This window comes from Phascolarctos cinereus, unplaced genomic scaffold (genome assembly GCF_003287225.1).
Source record: "Phascolarctos cinereus isolate Bilbo 61053 unplaced genomic scaffold, phaCin_HiC Scaffold_4;HRSCAF=312, whole genome shotgun sequence".
In the NCBI taxonomy this organism is placed as follows: domain Eukaryota; kingdom Metazoa; phylum Chordata; class Mammalia; order Diprotodontia; family Phascolarctidae; genus Phascolarctos; species Phascolarctos cinereus.
Window position 1 is genome coordinate 78175795 of NW_027555847.1, and position 23245 is coordinate 78199039.

A 23245-nucleotide genomic window follows, 5' to 3' on the forward strand; every position below is an offset into this window, starting at 1 on the left:
TCTAGGTGTGAATCCTGGCTTTGCAGAGTCACATGTCTGACCTTAGGGGAGTCACTAAACCTCCCTAGGTGTAAAATTCTTCGTCTGTAAAATGACTAGAAGACTTATAAGGACACTTTTTGACCCTGTATCTGTGATCCTATGATCCCTTTTACTGTTTAATCTTCAGCAGTGGTTAATTCAGATTGTGACTGATAAGCACCTGGTTCCCTGCCCATCTATTTGACTTCAACAGACTTGTCCCAGAAGTGGAATGGTAAGCCAGCTCCATTTGTTGGGCTTATTCCCTCCTCACCACTGGTACCAACCTTAAAATAGGGGAAAAAAAATGTCCCCAAGTGATAAAGTAGTTTTATAGGATTGAGGCTTTCCCTCAGGGTTCTTAAGACTTTTAAAAGTGGTCTGAACTCTTGTTCCTTGCTTAGGATTCCAGACTATTGTTGAATCAGATATAGTGCTTTGGTTTTTTTTGCCACCAATTTTAGACTTGATGTGAGATGAAGCTGAGAACAACTCATTTGTTTTGTTTTGTTGTTGATTTTTGACGGACTGTAATCTGGAAATAATGCTCGTTTCACTTGTTTTGTTGAATCTTGACACATCGCAGGGTGAGACTCTTTCTGGTTACAGTTTGACATGGGCTTGACAAAGCTTTTCCTCTTTTAGGAGTGCTGTGGTTAAATAAGGGAACTAATAGTCACAATAAGATATAAAATAGAAAGCAGTATTTCAGATCTGATCATCATAATCATATCGCCATCATCAATATTATTATTCTAAAGCAATCTTTTCCCCACAGCACATAGAAAAAAAGGATTGGGATGAGTTGAGAAATCTCTTGAGAAGCAGTAAGAATAAAAAAAAGGCTGAGAAAGGTAGACTTTAGTCTATAAACTCTGATTAGGAAGAGTGATCGTAAGACATTATGGAAGATTCTCTTGCCTAATTTTTTTTTTACTTTATTCTATTCTATTTTTTTTTAACCACAAAGCCTTGCTTCTGTTGCTTGAAATTTCTCTATCAGAAATTCATTCTTTTGAGTTAAGTGATGAGCATCCTTGCCTATTAAAATATTATAGAAAAAAAAGAATGTAACACATCAAGCCATGATTAGTCATTTGCATCTTAGTATGAAAAAGTTTAAGCATCCTTTTTAAAAACACTGGGAATACTTATTGCGTACAAGTTTTTTTTTACAAATATAATAAATATTAGATGATAGTAACAACACTGCTCTGTTTTATCTGTTTTATTCGGAACTTTCTTTTGCTTTCTTCTGTGTATTTTTTGTTTCATTGACACTCTTTCTTTTTGGCATCACTCCCAGTTACTACTACCCACTCCCTCAACCCCCCCAAAGAAAGACTTTCCTCCTGGGGTATAGTCAAGCAAAGAAAATCTACCCATTCACCATACCTGAAAATTTATGTCTCAATCTATACCTTTATACCATGAGGTGAGAAGCACCATTCACCATCCATCTCCTGGAGTCATGTGATTGATTAATCATTTCACTAATCAAAATTCTTAAATCTTTCAAAGATATTTCACTTTCCAATGTTGTAGTCATTGTATAAATGTTTCGGTTTACTCCATGACACATCAGTTCATATAAATCTTCCCTAGTTTCTTTGTGGCGTGATAATATAACACTACACTTATATGCCACAATCTGTGGGGACCCCTTTGTTTCCATGTCTTCACTGCTACAACAAAAAAAAGTGCTGCTATAATATTTATACGGGTCCTTTTCCTTTCTAGAATCTTTTCCACCTTGCCTCATACTTTCAATGATATATAGATCTTTGGATTTGTTTGTTGTCTGATTAGCCTGCACACATTTTTCTTCCATGGTTTTAGTTCAGTTCTTGCTCTATTACCTTCTTTTTCTGCCTTATTTGCTCTCAGATCTCCCGTTCTAGCCCCTCACTTCCAGAAAGACCCAAGGATACAGTGCCATGCATTTTGCCAACAAACAAACAGAAAAGCAACACAGGAAAACCTTTAGGAAGAATTCCATTGTTCCTCCCCACCCTTATTCCCGCCCCTTTCTATTTAGAGGAATCTCTGCCTGCTTTATTTGTGTTCATGTTATCTTAACTTTAGAATGTAAACTTCTGCCTTCCACCCTGTACTCTGGGATGACCATCTTCTACCTAGCTAGTGCTTAGCCCATTGCCCAGACGTTTAGCCATTTTGAAAGTTTCACTTGTTGAAGATGCCATAAACTTTGATGAAAGTAAGTCTTTAGAATATAGGAGATAAAATCCAGCTCTTGTGCATTGGGCCTCAAATTATTTGAGATATTTCCAAGTTTGATCTTACTTTAAGCTTCAGCAGTTGTGATACCATATAAAAATATTTAGAGAAACCAAAATATTAAGGCAAAGGGGTTATTCAAACTATTTGATTATTTCAGTAATTAAAACTTAAGTAGGTATCATTTTAACAGAATATGGCAACTGTGATATAAGGTCATAAGCCTGAAAAAGAGCAAGCCCTCTTAGTTATATTGAGATACATTCTGCTTCAGTCAAAGGAGAACTGTCTTTTAGTCAGAGCCCTCAATTCAGCTCCCTACCTCTATAGTTTCTTAATAGGTAGCCATAACCAAGTCACTGATCACCCCTAAGTCTTAGTTTCCTTATTTGTAAATTAGACATGCTAGTCACTGGTGTGCAAACCAGAGTAAGATGTTCTGGGTTTGAATCCTGGTTCTGCTATTTTACTTGTGTAATATCTCACAGCCTTGTTTAACATCATTTTCTCTTTTCTTTTCTATTCTTTTTTCTTTTCTTTTCTTTTCTTTTGGGGGGTGGGGTGAGGCAGTTGGGGTTAAGTGACTTGCCCAGAGTCACACAGCTAGTGAGTGTTATGTGTCTGGGGCGGGATTTGAGCTCAGGTCCTCCTGACTCCAGGGCCAGTGTTCTATACACTGTACCACCTAACTGCCTCTCATTTTCTTTTCCCATACAATGAAGGTTTATTTTTATTATATGACTTTCCTTCTAATAGTAGGTCTCTGAGCCTGTGATCTAGCTTTCCATATCTGTCATGGGGAAATTGTCTTTATAAGCCACAAGCTACTTTATACATGAGTTACTATCATTATTATTATTATTATTATTATTATCATTATTATTACTACCACTACATAGCTAATAGCTAGCATTTATATAGTCTTTTAGGGTTTGCACTTTACAAATATTTCATTTGGTCCTCACAACTCTTTGAGGTAAGTACTGTTATTATCCCCCTTAAGTGAGGAAACCAAAGCAGACAGGGGTTAAATAACTCGCCCAAAGTCACACAGCCGGATTTGAATTTAGGTCTTCTTGACTCTGGATTCATTGCTCAAACCACTGTGCCAGCTCCACTTACTGCCTTCTCCTCTAAAAAAACCTTTATGATTTCTAAGAATTCTAGTCCTGGTTGTGAGGCATAGCGGGATGCTGTTTGTAGAACGTTTTCCGTTAACTTTTTGATTGATGCACTATAGTTTTATATGAGAATTCTTGCAAGATGGAATATTCCAAGATGTACAGTAAATTTTTCAGTTGATTGATACTTGCTTACTTTCCTGTCACAAAACATGCAGACCTACCTGTGCACATATATCTATACTCATTCATTTCTTTAAAAAAAACTATTTAGTTTTTATTTTATAGAATAAAACAAGCATTTCTATAACTTGGTATAATAAAAAAAAGATGATTGCACATGAAACTGCAAATCTGTTATGTATAACTTGATATTCCTTTTAAATATAAAATAAATTTATAATGTAAATTTCTTTCTCCTCCCTTTTTTTCTTCCCTCCTTCCATCTCCCACTCTAGAGATGCTTACCATTAGACAGAAATAGGTATTATACATATGTGAATGTATATATTATATATGTGTATAAATAAATTCTATACATACTTCTAATTATCAGCTCTTTCTCTGGATACAGATAGCATCTTTCTTCATATGTCCTTTATAGTTAATTTGGGTATTTATAATCATAATTTCTAAAGATTATAGAACTGTGATCCCAAGTAAGCCAGTTAGACTGAATTACTTTACAAAATCCATTCAATATGCATGCTACATTTTTGTACAGCTAATTTTGCAAAGAAATGAAACAGTCAATTTCAGAAATAAAAATTAATTTTTTTTTAGCTAGGGGATTTTTAGGGGAAAATACTTGAATAGAGACTCAACTAAACTGATAGACTATTTTGTATTCATCTTCTCTCTCATAATGTATGTTCTGTAGGAGATGACCCTTCTGGAGGGAGAATCAGGAAATTAAGCCTTGGCCAGTATGACAACGACAGTCCTGGGCAGCCATCATTTACTGGATGTGGATGGGTAAAAGCTACTAATATGGATCCAGTTCCAGCTCTGGGATCCTTCATTACTTCAGGGGAAACCAAAGAGGTAGATATAACTTGGTGTTTTTATTATACCTTTCCTCAAAAGATTTCAAAGCACTTTAAAAATACCTAATCCAGTTTAACTTCATTCTCATGCAGACCTAGATTTCTAAAGTTTAAAAAAAAGATTTAATTTCCACCCTATGTAACTTCTAGTATTCTTTTTTCCCCATATCTTCATTTTTGGACTCCAGATATGCTTGTCTACATTTCTGAAACATCTATCATTTTATAGAAGTTCTCTATCATTTTCTGACCTATTATTTCTCTGACATTTTCATTTTTTTTTGAAAGGAGTAATTTGTGGCTTAATTTCCATCCTGATTTGTTCTTTGACGGGTTTTTTTTTGCTTTGTTTTGTTTTATTGATCTTCTGATACGCACTGGGGAAGATTGTGGATGTTCCATTATAACTTTTTTGGGTATCCTACTCTTGTTTAAGTATGTTTCTCTTCTGGGTTTTTTGTATTGCCTTCCTTTATCCCATAGTATTTATTCATTATATTGACAAATCTTTCTGCGTTCAGTTTTTTTCAGACTCTCTGCTGACTTTTCTGTGAGGATTTCCTTTTGATAAATTATTTTCTATCTCTTTTTGTGGGTACTGAATTTATTTGGCACATTTCTTACCATTTTTTGAAGTGATGGAGGATTTGCGTTTAGACATGACTTCTCATTCAACCAACTTACCACATAGCTCTGTCACAATCTCTAACATGGGGAATGGGAAAGGATTTATGTATTAGGAAGGGGAGAGGAATAAGCATTTATATAGTACCTACTCTATGCCAGACACTTTGCTAAGCTCCTCTAGGTATATCTTATTTGATCCTCACAACAACCCTGAGAGGTGCTATTGTTATCCCTATTTTACAGGTAAGTAAACTGCGGCAAGCAGAAGTTAAGTGATTTGCCCAGGGTCACACAACTAGCAAATTTTTGAGAAAGGATTTGAACTCAGTTCTTTCTGACTCCAGGACAGGTGCTGTAGCTGTTCCCTTACCTAGCTTCCTGGAGTCTTGTCAGAGATATACCTGTGCCTGATGTGACATAGTCATGACCACTCAGACATTTTGCATATTCTATATATAACACCTTAAGCAGCTCACAGATTAGTCCAACATGCATATCTTTCCTCAGTGATATGAGCAGTTCATGTGCTACCCAGGTAATGAGACTTCTGGAAAGCTATTTTATTTTGCTTGGAAGTGATATTTATCCAGATCTCTTATTATGCTTCCTTCAGAAACAGACATACTCTATCATAATGAACTGGGCTTCTACTCTTCTAATTGTGATTATTGCTTTATACTGGGCCTGGGGTGGGGAACCTGCATCCTCAAGGCCACATGTGGCCCTCTAAGTCCTTGGGTGCAGCCTTTTGACTGAGTCCAAGTTTTACAGAACAAATCCTTGTATTAAGGGGCTTTGTTCTGTGAAGTTTGGATTCAGTCAAAGGGCCACACTTGAGGGCCTGGAGGGCCACATATGGCTTCGAGGCCACAGGCTCCCTACCCCTGTACTAGGCCAATACGTTTCTTCCTTTTTTCTCTATCACTATTTCCTGTTCACGTTATCCTAAACCATTCAGACTGGGCCTGAGTCATAACCCAACCACCAGGAAAGAGATGTGTAGAAAGAGTTCATCAGATTAATTCTCTGCTCTCAAGAGATCTGCTCCATAGCCATCCTGTATATTCTTTGTTTCTCCTCCCTCCCCCCTTCAATTCTGGAACCCAGAACCATGATCAAATCAACTTTGCTATCATTCCCAGAAGGGCAATGTCAGTCTACTCCCCATAAGGCCTTACTCTCCATCCCACTTATCCTCTTGTACAAAGTGCACTTTCCTGGCTATTTCTCCCTTTATTTATTGCTTCCTTCCTTAGAATGAAAGTTGATTGGGGGTAGAAGCTATCTTTGCTTTTGTATTTTTATCCCCAGCTCTTAGCACAATGCTAGGTAACTGTAAGGACTTAATGAATGGTTCATTCATTCATTCATTCATTCATTCATTCATTTATTTATTTATTCTCTCATACCTAGAGAGCTCCAAACTAAGATGCCCCTCCCTTTCCCTCGTTCTCTAGATGATTTATGTTCCCTATTGATGCAAGCTTTATGGGAAGTATAAACTGACTGGCTTGCTTGTATTTCTGTCCATACTGATTTGTATATTGCTTTGCATGTAGTAAGTGCTTAAAAAGTCCATTTTCATTTATTCATTCCTGTAACAACGTGGGAAGAGAATTATATTTCTCATCTCAATTATACCTGTTCCTCTTAGAAAATAGCTATAATTGAGATGAAAAACATAATTTCTCTTCACACATTAAGGGAGTAAATATGTGTGTGTTCCCACATATACATATATATATATACATATATATATATATATATATATATATATATATATATATATATATATATTTATTTATTTATATGAAATTGTAATTTTCAGTTAGTAAAAAGATAATATGAAGTTAATTAACTTCTAGAGTCATGAATTTAGAATTGGATTGTAGTCCTAATTGTTATCTGAATCTAGTAGTCTACGTTAGAAGTGAGGAAGCTAATGCCCTCTGCCCATTAAACCCCATTTTATTTTTCTGCCTGTGTAAATCCTTTTGCAGACAATGGTAACCAGTTATCCTCAAGAGCTTGATGTAATAGATGGTGGAATATTCTCACCAACCAAAAATGGGAATGAATCAGTCCCTCCCACTCCAGCTTTTCCTGTGTCACCAGAGACACCATATGGTAAGAAAACCTCTAGCAATAGTCACGTGGCCTTGGACACATTGAATTTTCCATTTTTGATAAGCAGAATTATTAAAGTCATTTATTGTTCTTTCTCTTTCAGTGAAAACTCCTTCACATTATCCTCAGATCAGTCCATCAGAGCAACACATGAGCGGCCCAACCAATTTGTACAAAACAGGACATGGTAAGAACTTTAGCTCTTCTTTAAAATGTTTTGGTTTTGTCTTAGTCTGAAGATCATTCATTTACTGGGTGTGGTGGTACATGCTGATAATTCCTGTTACTGAGTAGCTGGAAGGTGGTGGATTGCTTGAACTCAGGAGTTCTGAGACTGCGTACAACTAAAGCCCATCAGGTGTTTGTACCAATCTTGCGCCAATATGCTGTGTCCCTTGGGCAAAGGTGCATGCCCCCCATCAACCAACTTAGCTAAAGTCAAAGCTTCCATGCAAATGAACAGTGGGATCTAGTCTAGAAGTGGCTTCCAGTCTGGGTAAAATAGGAAGAATCAGGTTCTAAAAAAAGAAAACCAATAAGAAGACTATTCTTTGTTGACTTTGGGTATTTTTTTGTTTCTAATGATTGTTTTGACTAGATTGATATTTCTTTTCACTATGTCTAGAAATTATTTGTTTCACTTTGGGATCAAATTTCTCAAGCCTTTTGGCTTTGAACAAATGTGGGATTTATAGAGTAATTATGTTAAAATCCTGGCATCACAAACCAGGTAATGATTTGGTCATTTAGGTTTAAATGTGTATGTGGAATAGCAGTAATAATAAAGGTATTATAATGTATTTGGGGGGTAGAAGAAGATAAGGGCATAAATTCTGGAGCTTAATAGACTGTTCTAAGAAATTTAGTTTTTCATCAAGCCTTTGTAAATTGTCTAGAAGTTTCCCTTGACCTATGACTGCCAGTGGCTAATGTTCTAATCATCTTGTTGTCTATTGATATTTTTCTGATTTTTTTCTTCTGTAGCAGAGCTTTTGAGTTGCTATACTATATAAAATATTTCCCACATATCTAAAAATTATCAGCCTGGAGCTTACCCATAGTAAATTGTTTAACTTTTTGTGAATAATACCACCTCATCGGCACCAGAACGCCATGGGATTAGAAGGTTAGAAAGCAAAATATTTAATTCTGTCCTTTTCAGGCAAGCTATGTCTATGTGGCTATTAAGCTTTGATTTAGTCAGAAGTGTGTTTTTATGAATCCCAAACTAGAGAGTGTGGACAATGCCTTTGTAACCTTTATGTCAAATCTTCACAATGGGTCTTCACAGTTTTATTATTCATTGTGATGTTCAGAAAGTCCAAAAGTTAGACAGATTTAAAAAAATACCCTCTAGTATCAGATATAAAACTTTTCTTTGCATTTACCTATTATATTACTTGAGAACAGAAGTTAGAAATTCTTTTATTTCCCTTAACAGTGGTTAGAATAATAATGGATGTTTGTTAATTTTTCTCTTGAAAGAGAAGTAATATGAACCCTTAAAAGTGGTAATTACCAGTTATCCACCAAAATTTCCTTTGTGGTTTCAGGCACTTATCAGTTCCTCCCTTTCTGCATTGTGTATAAAAGCTGTTAAACAAATACTTCATTTCCTAAGATTACTGAAATGGGGGGTGGGGAGGGTACAAGAAGTAGTACAGTGAATTATAGAAAAAATGGTATATAGATACAGGCATGGATACATTAAATGATGCTCTGTAAATAAATTCACATAATGTGTGTATTATATACAAAAATATGTATTTTAACCTGGAGAAGAGAACACTTAACTGAGATACATAATGGATGTCTTTTTTTACGTATGAAAGAGTAACATGTAGAAAAGTGAGTAGACTTAATAGGATAGAACTTGGACATGTTATAAGCAGGAAGACTTAAGTTCAGCATAAGGAAGAACTTTCCAATATATATAGAGCTGTCCAGAAATGAATAGTGATTGTCTAGAATATGAAATGAGTTTTATAGCATTGAAACTATTCATTCTGAAGCTGGACGAGCATGTGCCAGGATTGTTATAGAAAACCTGACATAGGGGGTTGAATCATAAAATTCTTTGATTCTGTGTTGCCGCCTGTGGTAACTTATTTTGAATGTCCTCAGTACTGAGAAATTTTTATATCCTTTGAGGGGAATTTTGGTTTTGAGGAACACTCCAAAGTTATTTGGAGCCATTCCTATTGAAAAATATGAGTGTTCAAGTTGAATAGTAACATTTTTTTGAGTAAAAAATCCAGGCATATTTATATGTAATGTATAATTATATTAGAGTGAGACCAATTTTATCATTTGGCTAAAAAAGTGAATCTGAAACTTTGGAAAAGAATAGTTGTAAAGTTGTTAGTGCAGTGCCTGGTAAGTGCTTAATAAATGCTTATGCCTGCCATTTCTGTTCTCCTCCCAAAAGCCACAGCAATGGAAGTCTTATGAAGTTAAGCATCCTCTCATGCCTTCTAACTACCTTGATATACTCCTTTTTTTTTTAAGTTTTAAGGCAGTTGAGATATAGTGACTTACCCAGGGTGACACAGCTAGTAGGTGTCAAGTGTTTGGTCTGAGGCTGGATTTGAACTCAGGTCCCCCTGACTTTAGGGCTGGTGCTGTATCCACTGTGCCACCTAGCTGCCCTGTATTAAATACTCTTAAAAGTCCTTTGTTGATGCCTATAGTGTGGCGATGACTGGATTTTCAAAAGCTATGCCAGAAAAGTTTAATTTCTGATAGGTTTTACCACATTGTAAAGGCTTAGAGTATAGAAAAAACTATGAATTTTAATAATAATAAGAGCATTTGTATAGTACTATAAAGTTTGCCAAATGTTTTACGTAGATTATCTCTTTTTTAGTCTTTTTGTGTGAAGATTTTTTCGCCCTTTCCTTTCCCCTCCCATATGGTAAAGAAGTTGCCACATAGCTTAGATAAGTATGGATAGGCTCATTATCAGAAGACCACAAGGTGATATTGTCATGACAGGCTGTGAAATGGAGGAGAATTTTAACCAGCCTGTGGTCCTACATTTCTTCTTTCCATAACTGCAGTGATATTAGTGGAATGGGGTGGGAGAGGATTGGAGTGGACTAGCAAGTCACCAGTTATGTACAAAGAGGACCTGAGGTTATTGAGAGAGGTCACAGGAACATCATGGTAGGTGAGAGTTGTACTGGGTTACAAGGAATGGCCAGCTGTCATTGGAGTCTTAGGTTTCATGTTTTTCCTTGTTCTAAAAGTTATCACATCTTAAAAACCTCTTTTTCTCCTGCCAAAATTAGACAACCAATATTAAGGAATTCAGTTGTCTCCATACATCTGGCCTTGTTCCTTCTCACACCTCAGTCCTGGGATAGGGTTTGTTGTGACCAAATTGGCAATGGGAAGGGAAATGGGGAGGAAGAGCAGGACGGTAGGGTCTTAGTCTGCTCTACTGCATGACATGCTTAGTTGTTTTTATGGGTGTTCCAAATATGGTGGAGGGGAGAGGAGAATGGTGAGGGAGAAGTGTGGTGGATTCAGGGAAGGGGAAGTTTGGTCATTTCTCAGTGGCAGGAAGAAAGAACTATGAGTTCCTAGATCTTATCATTCCACATCTTAAGAAAAAAGTAGCACACTGTCTGGTCTATTTGTTATCAAGTAGCTGTTAAAGTAATTAAGGGAAGTTAAACAGGAGAAGGGTGCTGGTTCTGGAGAGTTACTTCTGATCAGATTAACAGAGGGCTTTTATTTGAGCCGTCTATCTGTCAATGTACATACCTATGGCTTTGGTATTCATAGAACTATTGTTATGACAGTCACTATAATGGAACTGTATTTAAAAAAAAAACCTCATATCAGGTTTCCAGAAGTGAGTCTAATATATTGCTGAAAAAACTTCCTTTCATCGTTTACATTTCACTGGAAAACATTTAAAGGTTTTAAATCATGATTATGAATTGCTTTGCTTCTCTTTTGATGAAGTGAGTTAGTATCCCTTAATAAATAGATGGTAAGTCAGTCTCAGAGTCAGAAAGTCCTGTCTCAATTCTTACCTTCCTAAGGCAGCATATCACTAACAACTCTCATAGACTAAATCGCAAAACAACTGCCATTCTGAATTGGTGGAGGGAATGTCTTTCTTAGGAGTGGCATATACCAATGAAATCTTAGGTCCAAACTAAAAAAAGTTGTAGGAGAAAGGAAAAAGTATTTTGACTACTGTAAAAATATTTTTCTTTACCATTTAATGTAGTAAAGTCTTATCAGCTCTTTCTTTTTATTGATCAACAGTAAATTGATTTTTAGATTTAAAGTTTTTTTATTTGAGAAATGTGGTTCTTTAAAAGGAAATCTAGATCCTCTTTCTGAGATATTTTAATATTATTTTTAGTTGTTTTATTTTTTGCTTGCAACATCAGGGTGTCATGTCACAAGAGATGAAGATAAGAAATTAGGTCCCAAGTTCCCAGTAGAGAAAGATTCAGGCAGCAACTTCCTGTTGGATAAGAAATGGGAGTTATTTTGGGTTTTAGATTAAGCATAAGTGATATCTGTTCAGGCAGTACAATTTGTGAACTATCTGAGTCCCATGGCCTACACACAACAGTTTTACTCAATACTATTGTGTAGTGGGGGTGGAGGTTTAATTCTGGAGGAGACAGAGGAAGAGGGAGAGACATAGTTCTACAATACTTAAAGGTTTTACAAAACACTTTCCTCACTATAGCCCCAGGAAGTAGGCATTGTGAGTAGTATTATCCCCATGTTACAGATGAGGTTAAATGACTGAGATTCAGTCATAGTTCATGGTTAGAACAGGAGCTCAGCTTTGCAGATGCCAAATCTAATGCTTTTTTACATTAGTCTCCATTGCCTCACAATGGCCCCCATGCAGTTGTTTTATATGAATCATATCCCCTTGATTCTGTGAACAATTATAAGGGAAATAAACCCATAGTAATCATATTTCAAGCTGTTTCTCTACTTAATTAATTAATTAGACTTTACTTACCTTTTTTTATAACAACATAGATATTTCTTTCCCTTTCCCTACTTATATGTGTTTCTCAGGGTATATGCCTACATATACAAATAGCAAAGAGATTAATTCAGTCTTGTAGGATTCAGGAAATAAACCCGGTGAACTGAATTAAAATATACCACCATCACCTAAAAGAATTGCTATCATAAGGGGCAGCTAGGTGGTGCGATGGATAGCACACCGGCCCTGAAGTCAGGAAGACTTGAGTTCAAATTCGACCTCTGACCAAACACTTGACACTTACTAGCTGTTTGACCTTGGGCAACTTACTTAACCCCAATTGCCTTAAAAAAAAATTAAAGAGTTGCTATCATTCTATCCACATTCTCTCTTTGTACTATTACACTTTTTAAGTCTTTCTGTCTTCCATTATGGTAGTGGCCTTAATAAACATATTTCTAGTCTTCTCCATCAGCCTTCCAATGTCACTATGTTAGGGTTTAATTAAGAAAAGTACCTAATTCATGAATAGATTGTCTTCCAAAATTATGTTTGAAAGTTAATAATTTGTAATTCAGAACATGTTTATCTGTGGAAAAATAGGGTTTTTCCCCTCATAAATAGTAGCTATATTAAGAAACCCCTTTAACCCATAATGTAGCTGAACTATGGTACTAGTACTACTAACACACCTTGCTACCACCATTTATAATGTAATTTCTGTGGTATTTTTAGTTTGGAGTTTATATCTTCCAGAACTCTCTCCAATAATAGGATCTCTGATAGCCAATAGGACAAATTACAATATAAGATTTATGGATTTAAGATGGTGATAACGGTTTTAGGCACAAAGACTGCTTGACGATTTTAGACCACTTGGCTTAAGCAGTCACATACAGGGAAGGTAGAAAAGGAGGGAGGGAAATCCTCATAGATCCCTGAGAATAGTTAGCCAGCTGCTTATGTCTGTTTGCCTACATTTCACATCCCCTCCCCTTCTTATCCTCCCTTACTTTGATATCCCTTGTACCTTTGGAGTTCATCTTAAGTTTTCTCTCACTGGTTTGCTCTACTTTGCCCTATGCCTCTCATCATACTGTATACATCTATAGCCATAACTACAGATGTAGGATATATCATCTTGTGAAATGTGGTCAAGGACTTCCTTGAGGATCCCCCCCCACTTCAGTATCTACCTTTGCCCCCACTATTTGTAACTCTCTCGTACTGTTTCCCAGAGCCCATCTCATTGGGATTTTAAGTTATGATTACTGTGATAACAGCTTATACGTTCAGTAATATAGTGAAAAAAATAATGGAATGTGAAGTCCCAAGATCTAGATTTTGAATCTTTGTTCTAATACTTATTGTGTGACCATAGATAAGCTGCTTGGCCTTTCTGAGCCTTGGTTTGCTGGTCTGTAAAATTAGGGTGTAATACTAGATAAACTCTTAATATCCTTTTCTGTATTAAGTACAGTGATCTTTTGTAGATGTTCCTGAGTATCCCATTTGACCCCTTGTTGTAGAATGATTCTTGTTCAGGTACATTTCAAGACTAGATTACCATTGAATCAATCCATCAGTTTTGAAGTCTCTTCTAACTTTGATATTTTGATGCTTGCAGAGTTTCTAGCTAATTTATTTTAGCCCATTAACCATAGGAGGGAATGTAGTGTACGTATGGTTTACAATTCTTGGCTATGGTCTCCTAGAGCCTGAGGTCACCTGTGTTCCATACTGAGGTAACAGGAATAAGAAAATAGTGAAGACTCTTGATTACCTATTAAACAAAAAAAAAATCTCTAGTAGCTTGGGGACTTGTAGGTCAGACTTCTGATGCTTTATCACTTCTTAGTTCCCTATATATGTGGAATAAAAATTGATATTTTTGATACTGAGATTGTTCAATAGCTCACTGACTGCCGTTAACTACCATTGGTCTTAGTAAAAACTGTGAAGGTAGACAGAGTTTGTCTTTTCTGCCTCTACCCAAATCCTTCCATCTCTTCCCTGTCTTTTCTACTCTTCCCTTCCCAGACATCCCAGTGACTTTATTCTACTTCCTCTCTATTCAAAGTTTCTGTTCTTCAATGATCAACCAGCTCTACCCAGTGTTTGCCAGTGGGGACAAGTAGGAGACATTTGTTAAGGTCTTTGCTATATACATTTAACATGAGATCCCAGTTGCTGGCTGCAAAGACCTTACAGTCTAATAGGGGAGATAAGGAAGCTTACAACTATTATATAAACTAGAATCTAAGTGAGTTCAAGAGTTATGCAGACATAGTTCCATGAGTCTTGATGGAGAAAAGCAGATTTCTGCCTGGTTAGAGCAGGGAGGGAGGTGAGCAATGTTTGAGCTGCATATTCAAAGGTCGTATTGGATGGATAAAGGTTGGGTGGTGGAGAGGACAGGGTATTCCAAGCAAGGAAATAGGAAAGTATAAGATGCATTTGGCTGCCCTAGAGTCATCAAGTTTTGCTAGACTGTAGAGTAGATGCTGAGAAACTAGTATGAGAGGAGTGGAAAAGTGTTGTGACATTGGAGAGGGGGTCTTGAGCTTTATGGGGTACTCCTTAATCTGCACCACAAACCAATACTTCTTTTTCCCAATTGCTCAGCAACTTTCAGCTATGTATTAATCAGGCCAAAGGTATTCAAGTTAAATAGTGGATCCTGTGAATTTGAAGAACTGTTAGAATGTGTAAGAGGAATATTTATGAGTAGAAATCCTTTAGGTACTGCTTATCTAACCTAATGGTACTCTAGGAATGGTATGCATGGAATTAGCATTGCTTTCTCATACCATCTCCACCCCACACACATATTTTGGACACACCCCTGCTGCCATCAAAACAGTTATTGCTTAGGGAGGGTGCCTGTGTTGGCATAGCAATCCTCTTTTCAAAAGCAGTGATAACAGATCAAGGAATGTTGATTCATTTATTCAACCTGAGCAGTTATTGGCCAAAGTCAAGTGGTTTTTTTTTTTCTCTTTATGCCTCTTCTTGTTAGACAGTCTGCTTAATTCAGTAAAACCTGCCTGCAGACAAACACTTCCGTGTCAAAACTGATAGAAGATGAAATTGCAAAATAAAGCACAGATTAACCTATTAAAATTTGAGCCTTTCAGACAACATCATAATGACCTTGGCCTTGGCCTTTTACTTTACTCTGTTATTTTGCAGCAAGCCAGAACCTTTTCAGAGAGACTAGTCAAAATTGTCATGTGGCTTAACAAATAAGGTCAATTTCCTGTTCTCTTCTATTTTGACTTTTATACTAACCAAAGTCCATCCAATAAGGTTTTCTTCCAGTGATTCATCGTATACAGTTGACTCCAGCCTCTTAAATATTAGGCCAGCAGAATATAAGCTCTAACCATTCCTAACCAAGCTGGAAAAACTTTGAATGGTGACCAGCAGGGGCTGGTCAGAGAAAACCAGCCCACCCAGAGTCTCTGAGAGAGAGAGGCCCATCACCCGAGAGTAGAACATAAGGTGATGATGGGTGAGGGCAAGGAGTGGAGAAGAAGGACTCATACAAACTTTATTCCCAGATGTGGAAGAAAAACACACCTGTATTAAGGCAGTGAAGAAGTCACAGGTTAGTCAGCTGGTCAGTAAGTATTAAGCGCTGACTATGGGCCAACTGCTACACTAAATTCTGCTTTATCAAAGGACTGAAAAGCAGAGCTAATTGCAAAACATGGTGGAGAAAGGAAGAAAATAGGCATTCCTAAGTCTTGGACAAATTTTGTTTTGTTTTGTTTTATTTTGACTTTTTTTTTGTTGATTCAGTTGGGTTTTCCAGTTCATAGTGTTTGTTTAGAAGCATTAGTTTATTGCGCATCCAAACCTATTCTCTTTTCTATCAGTTAAAAAAAACCCAACTATTTCAGACATACAGGACATGTGCATGATGCCAGCCATAATTTATAATAAGCAGCAAGAGATGTACTACACATTATGTGCTTAGTCCATATTTATTGTCTGAGCACTTCACTAAATTTATCATCGCAAAGTAATGGAGTACGATGGAAAGGACCCTTGGGTGGGTGACTGCCGATGTGGGTTTTAGTTCCTCTCTAAACCTGTCACTCACTGCTAGTGTGTCGGTGAGCAAGTCACACTGTGGCCTCTCTGATTCCTCCTCTATCCCAAGAGGAGATTGCGCCAGCTGATCTCTGAGACCCTTTTGACCTCTAAGATTATGTAACATTGATGCTTTGAAGCACGACCACCCCATAAAGCTGAGCAGGCTAGTAACCCTTCTTGCTGTGGGCCATATTCTTTTGGCATACTTGTACTTTATGTGCACTCAGGGAAACATTCTTACCGCTTGAGCTAAGTACTTCCAGGATCTGGTCAGGCAAGAACAGGAGGAGGCAACATTGTGAAATCTTTCAAGAGAAGCCCAGTGTTACATTAGGTTTTCTGTGTTGGGTAAGGTTGCAAAAAGCAAGCCAGTTGTAAAATCAGCTAATCTCTCTATCCGTTCACCACTCTGCAAAATCAATGCCCCCTGTCTCGGTTGGTTTTAACTAAGTGCTACCTATAACCATTGTGTGGAACCTGTAAACACCACAAGAAATGGAATAGTAGCTTATTCTGCTGAGCTTGTTTTATTTAAAGATGAAAAGAGATCATAAGGAACACTGTGTTGGCCCTTAATTTTGTCTTGTGTTTATGTTCTGACTCTTCAGGGCTTTCCTTTATCACTGTAACCACGTTTTGATTTGGGGCCAGAGATACATGCTAATTAGTCATGTATTAAATTAGAAATTTAGTGAAAACAGGATCTTTTACATGCCTGGAGAAAGCCCCTAGGTGCCTTAATGGATAGAAAGCTGGGGCTGGAGTCAGGAAGACCTGAGTTCAAATCCTACTTCAGACACTTGCTGTGTGACTCTGGGCAAATCAGTTTCTTCAGTTATAAAATGGGTATAATTATAACGTAATTACAACCCTTACCTCCCAGGGGTTGTAATGAAGATCCAATGAGATTATATTTGCAAAGTGCTCAGCACAATGTCTGGCACATAGGAAGTATTTTACCTTCCTCCTTTTTTGCTTCATTCCTCCTTCCCTCCTTTCCTCCTTCTTTTGTTGCTTCCTTCTTTCCCTCCCCCTTCCTCCTTCCTTGCTTCATTCCCTCCTTCCCTCCCTTCATTCCCTCCTCCTTCTTTCCCTCCCTCCTTCCATGATTCCTTCTCTCCTTTGTTCCTTCCTTCACTTCCTTCTTCCCTCTCCCCCCTTTTCCCCTCACTCTTTATCCTTGCTTCCTTCCCTACTTCCCTGCCTGCCTTCCTGTCTGCCTGCCTGCCTTTATTTAAAGTCCAAACTAATTTAGAACTGAAAAGAAATTTTAAAAATCTCTGGTATACAATACAACGCTTTAATTTATTTTTACCAACAGCTCTTTCTCACTTTTGGATACACATATAAACTGAATGAGGTTGACATTTTCTATTTATTTCATATAATTTGTTAACTAAGTCTAGTTTAAAGAGCCATCATGATCCAGTACGTGTGGAACACTGTCCTGGAATTATATTATTCTGGATTCTGCTCTGATCTCTTCCCCATATATTGGAGGGTGGATAATTGAAAAGGCCTGTATGTTTTAGGTGAATGGGAAGCACCCCCAATGTGACTTACTTAGCACAGGTTTACTCTGAATAATGTGATGTGAGTACTACAAAAGCTGTGTTGGACTTGGTTTGTGTTTGTAGAATATGCCTGATATCGTAGTCACAGTGTTCTGGCAATGTCTGGAATGTTGAGTTTAGTTAGCCCTAGGCACTGTGTGTTTTAATAGGCACAATGATAGAGTTAAGTGTCAACAGGTTGTCAAGGGGTCTAAAAATTCAAAAGTGGAATTGTTGAAAAAAACTGTCACTCAGTTATTTGGTGATCCAATGAACTGGAGGCATTTTTCTAGGAGAAGAAAAGAAAAAGGGTCAAAAGTTACACTGAAGTCCAGTTCTAAAGTCTCATTATGCTGTGGGGTTAAAACTGCATTTTTTGAGGCAATGTTAAGAGATTGCAAACTCTGGTAGATCCTACCATGTTAGAAAGGGCTTCATTAATGTACTTGGTGACTGCCTACATGTCGCCCAGGCAAACCAGACAGGCCAAACTAATTTCAGAAAATGCCACAGGCATGATGGTTGCAGAATAGTGTTTTTGTTTTGTTTTGTTTTGTTTTGTTTTGTTTTGTTTTAGTCCTGGCGTTTTATGGTGATCATTTTCTAAGGTAAGGAGTTGGGGTAAGGGGAGGGCGGAAAGGTTAATCTACATTGTTGATGGGCAGTCTGGCACTGTTGAGATCACAGATCCTGAAAGCATTGAAGTATATGAGAAGGGCCAGGTCTAGACAATGAAGATAAGACAGACAAATCAATTCCTGGCTTTTCTGTCTTTGCTTCTTAATGTTAGGGAAAAAGAGGTCTCTGTAGTGTCAGCCTTTCCTATTAAATATTTAGAAAACTTTTGAAGAACAGACCCACATGTAGAAAGTCAACCATTTAGATCAGTATTTTGAGAAGTAAAATAAAAAATGTTATATAGAATGAGGATCAGCAGTAGTTGGTTTTTTGTTTTAATTTACAATACGGGGGAACCAATGCGATGTAAGTAGTTGATTCATTTTCTCTCAATTCTGTATTTTCTTGAAGTTTAACTGTAGGGCAGTGTACAAAAATGATAGCTCTCTCCCCTTGTTCTGAGGTAATATTTAGTAAGACCAATTCTCAATTCTCTTTTTGATATTTGCATGAGTGCATTAATAGAAATAGGTAAATGTATCATGAAAATACTCAGATGGATCTGTGATCTCAGCGATGTGGATATTCCCTCAGACAGTTCAGATTTAAACCCATCCATACTTGTCCATCATGTGCACTCATAGCCACAATTTTCCATCAGTTTATCACAGTAGGTCTACCCCATCATGTGACAGGGCTTCCTCAAGTTCCCCTAGTGGTCCTTATGTACCAGAAGAGCACTCAAGCTATCTATTGGTCAGCCCTCAGTCTTGCCATATGACCGCTCTAATCTTCTTTCCCTGTATATCTTTTTTGTTTTATTCTATCTTTATTTATTTATTTATTCACTTATACTTATTTGTTTGTTTGTTTATGGAGAGGCAGTCGGTGTTAAGTGACTTGTCCAGGGTTACACAGCTAGGAAGTGTCTCCGTGTATATTTTTGATAATTACTTTTACAACACGTATCCCAGTCAGCCAGCAAGAAGGGAGGAAAAACTGTAGCAAAGCAGCATGTTTTTAATTTCAGTTTTTTTTGCTTTCTAAAAGAATGTAATTTCATTAAAGCATAGAGTGATTATCTAAAAAATTTCTACTGACAAGAATGCAAAATGAATGCTTGAAAAACCTAATCTATTTTAAAGATATTTCTTTTCCATTTTTTCTTTCCAACTGTGAGACATTCTTATATAGCATTTCCTTACTATGTGCCAGTCTCTGTGCAGAAGACTTCACATTTTTTTTACCTTATTTGAACCTCATAACAACCCTGGAATACATCAGTCTTAATGTCTGAAAACAGCTAGCAGTGTTCTTGCTCATGTTATAATTTGGACCCATTTAAAGGCTAATTTTGATAGATAAAATGAGTAAGACACTGTGAGGAAATGTTAAATGTCAGGAAGTTCATTCATTGTGAATAATCATTTCTTGTGAGACTACCAAAAAAGAAAAAAAGAAAAAAGAAAAGAAAAGAAAGGAAATACGGTGCCTGTCAATGCTAGAGGGTTAATAGCCTTGGATTTGAGGCTTCAGAGCCTTGGGTACTGAAACTTTCAAGCCTTACTTTGAGGCTGTGCTATATGGGCTACTTTGAAATAAGAGGTTGAACATTGGTGGTCAAATACCGGGTTCTAATTTTATTCATAGGAAAGAGTGTTGTGAAGGCAAATAAGGTGAAAAGTTTGAAAGCATTGTGAACATGGTATTAGTAGTTGTTACAGTGGCTGGACAGCACTGAGTCTGGAGTCAAGAAGACCTGAGTTCAAATCTAGTCTGAGAAACTTACTAGTTGTGTGACTCTGTACAAAGTCACTTAACCTCTTCCTGCCTAAGTTTCCTTAACCGTAAAATGGAGATAAGAATAGTGCCTATCTCACAGGGTTATTCTGTTAATCAAATGAGATAATATTTGTAAAAGTACTTACTTCATGCTCTGCATCTAGTAGGCACTTAATAAATGCTTATTTCCTTCACTTTTCTTTCCTGAAAAATGTCACAGATTAAATCCTTATGGATTAGAGAAATGCAAATTAAAACAACATTGAGATACCATTTTACACCTATCAGATTAGCTAAAATGATTGAAGGGAAAAGCAACAAATATTGGAGTGGATATGGAAAAATTGGGACACTGATTTGTTGGTGGAATTATGAATTGATCCAACCATTTTGAAGAGCAGTCTGGAATTATGCCCAAAGAGTTATTAAACTATCTGTACCCTTTGACCCCAGCAATACCATGGCTTGTTCTATTTCTGAAGATAATTAGGGAAAAAGGAAAAGAACTTAGACATTCTAAAATATTTATAGTGGCTCCCTTTATGGAGGCAAAGAACTAGAAATTGTGAGGATGCCTGTCTGTTGGGGATTATGGCTGAACAAGTTGTAGTATGTGATTGTGATGGAATACTACTGTGCCATAAGAAATGATGAACTTGATGATCTTAGAAAAACATGGATAGACTTGCAGGAAATAATGAAGAGTAAAATGAGCAGAACCAAGAGAATGTTCTATACAGTAACATCAGTATTGTTTTAAGAACAACTTGGAGTGACTAAATCATTTTGTCTATTATAAATGCCCAAATTAACTACAAATGACATATGAAGATGCTGTCTGCATCCAGAGAAAGAACTGATAAATAGAAGAATGTATAGAATGATTTTACACACACACACACACGCACACATACACACATATTTGTGTCTAATGGTAGGGCAGGGGGTGGGAGGGAAGAAAAAAATTACACGATAACTTTATTATATATTTAAAAGGAATAGCAAGTTGTACATAATAGACTTGCAGTTTCATGTGCAATCATCTTTTTTATTATATTGTTTTATTCCATAAATTAAAAATAAAATGAAATTAAAAAGAAAAAGTGTCATAGCATATAAACCTGTGCTTTTTATTATTGTTATACTACATTGTGACTTAGAAGAGTTGAACTATACAAACAAATGTTAACCATTTTCGAATTATGGGTGTTGCTCTAACAATTATCCTCGTATTTGTTCTAGAAGTAGCACTTGGCAATCTTTCCAGACTAGATTTTTCATAGGCTTTATATTAAATACTCTCCTGGCCAGCCCACAAACAATTAGAGAAAAGGTTTTATTATTTATTATAGTTCTACCTCTAATTTTCACCTAAATATGAAAGTGATGGGAAAAAAAGTAGAAAAAGATCTGAAAATTAACTTAATTTAATAGAACTTCTAATTGTTCTTTTTCCTTTAATTTAGACCCAAATGGTCATTCATCCTCCTGGCCCCCATGAAGGGACCAGAGCATATGTCCCATTCCAATAGATCAGAGAGCTACCCTGACCACCCCTATTGCAGTTCCAGTTAACATTCAGATAATAATCCTTTCTGTCCCCAGATCAGCCACTTAACTCCTACATGACCTTCACATAGAGGTCATTTCACCTCATCTGTAAAACAGGGAGGGAGAATGATTCTAGAGATAACCTGTAATTCCTCTTCTGGCTCTAAAAATCTTTTAATATACTATATGTGTGTGTACATACGTAGTTATGTAACTAGAGATAGAGATATATACACAAACATATGTACATAGTCTACCTGGCGGGTTATAACATGTTCAACTTATGTTATAATATAACATGTTAACTTGTGTTAACAAAAAATAATAAAGTTTGTTTTCATAGAAACGATATTTTGTCTAGGTAATCTGGACATAAAACTAGTGATTTTTTTTAGTTGTGTTTTTTTTTGACACCTTTTTTCTTCTGATCTCCCTTCCCAGTGGCAGCTTAATGACACAGGATAATATGACCTCATTAGTCAGTAAGACCTTAACTTAAGGTAGGTTCACTGAGAGATACCGTAGTATAGTAGAAAGGCTTAGGATCCAGAGACTTTAATTCTAATAAGGATTTTGAAACTTACTGGCTGAATAAACCTCAGGCAAGTCATTTAGCTCTTCCATGCTCCATTTTTCTTGTCTGTAAAATGGGAATGATAATTTACTGGATTACCTACTTTACAAAGTTGTGAGAAAAGTGATTTTCTAAACCTTCAGTTTCAGTGAAAATGTGATTTGCTGTTATTGGAGTTGGCCCAGCACTAAATATTTGAATGCCTACAGTCACTCTCTTTTCTGGGCCTCACTTTTCTCTTCTGTGAAAGAAACATAATTAGAATTGATGATCTCTGAGATTCCTTCTAGCACAGGCATTTTGTGATGTCTAGAATTGTCCTTTCATTCTTATTTGTCAACTTCATCCCATCTCCAATAGGAATTAGCTTTGTGACCCAGGACAAAGCATTTAATCTCTCTCCACATGTTTCCTTGTTTGTAAAAAGGGGATTACAATAACACTTACCTCACAAAGTTGTGGTGAAAATCTGCTGAGTATAACTGTATGTAAACTGCTTTGTTAGCCATAACGTGCTACGTAAATTGGAGCTTTTATTTTACTTAGCTGTCAAAGACTATACCATTGGGATATGGAATCTAGTTGGTCATGCTAAGCAGAGGGTTTGAGAGGTGGACTAGTCTAGATAAACAGAGAGAATTTCATCTTGTAATAGTCTCCCATATATATTGTCATATATAGTTATACATACTACATATAGCATAGTTAAAATTTTGTGTATATATAGTGGTTTTTATTCTTTTTTTATAAGCATAACATACATACACACACATGCAACAAATTTGTCTGCAAGGCATTTTATAAGACTTAATTCAATACTTCAAAGCAACAGTGATTTTATTGTTGTGGAAATTCCCTTTTAGCAAAAACAGCAACACCTTTATATCTTATGTGAAGATCTGCATGAGTTGTTG

General features: G+C 36.6%; 1 protein-coding gene across 1 annotated transcript in view; it reads left to right on the forward strand.

Annotated features, from left to right (window-relative positions):
• The window catches only part of TNS3 (tensin 3), a 425395-nt gene that overhangs the window by 332869 nt on the left and 69281 nt on the right, over positions 1 to 23245 (forward strand). The window contains 3 exon segments of the mRNA XM_020977772.2: positions 4261 to 4424; positions 7054 to 7180; positions 7284 to 7367. Coding sequence (XP_020833431.1) covers positions 4261 to 4424; positions 7054 to 7180; positions 7284 to 7367 — 375 coding nt within the window.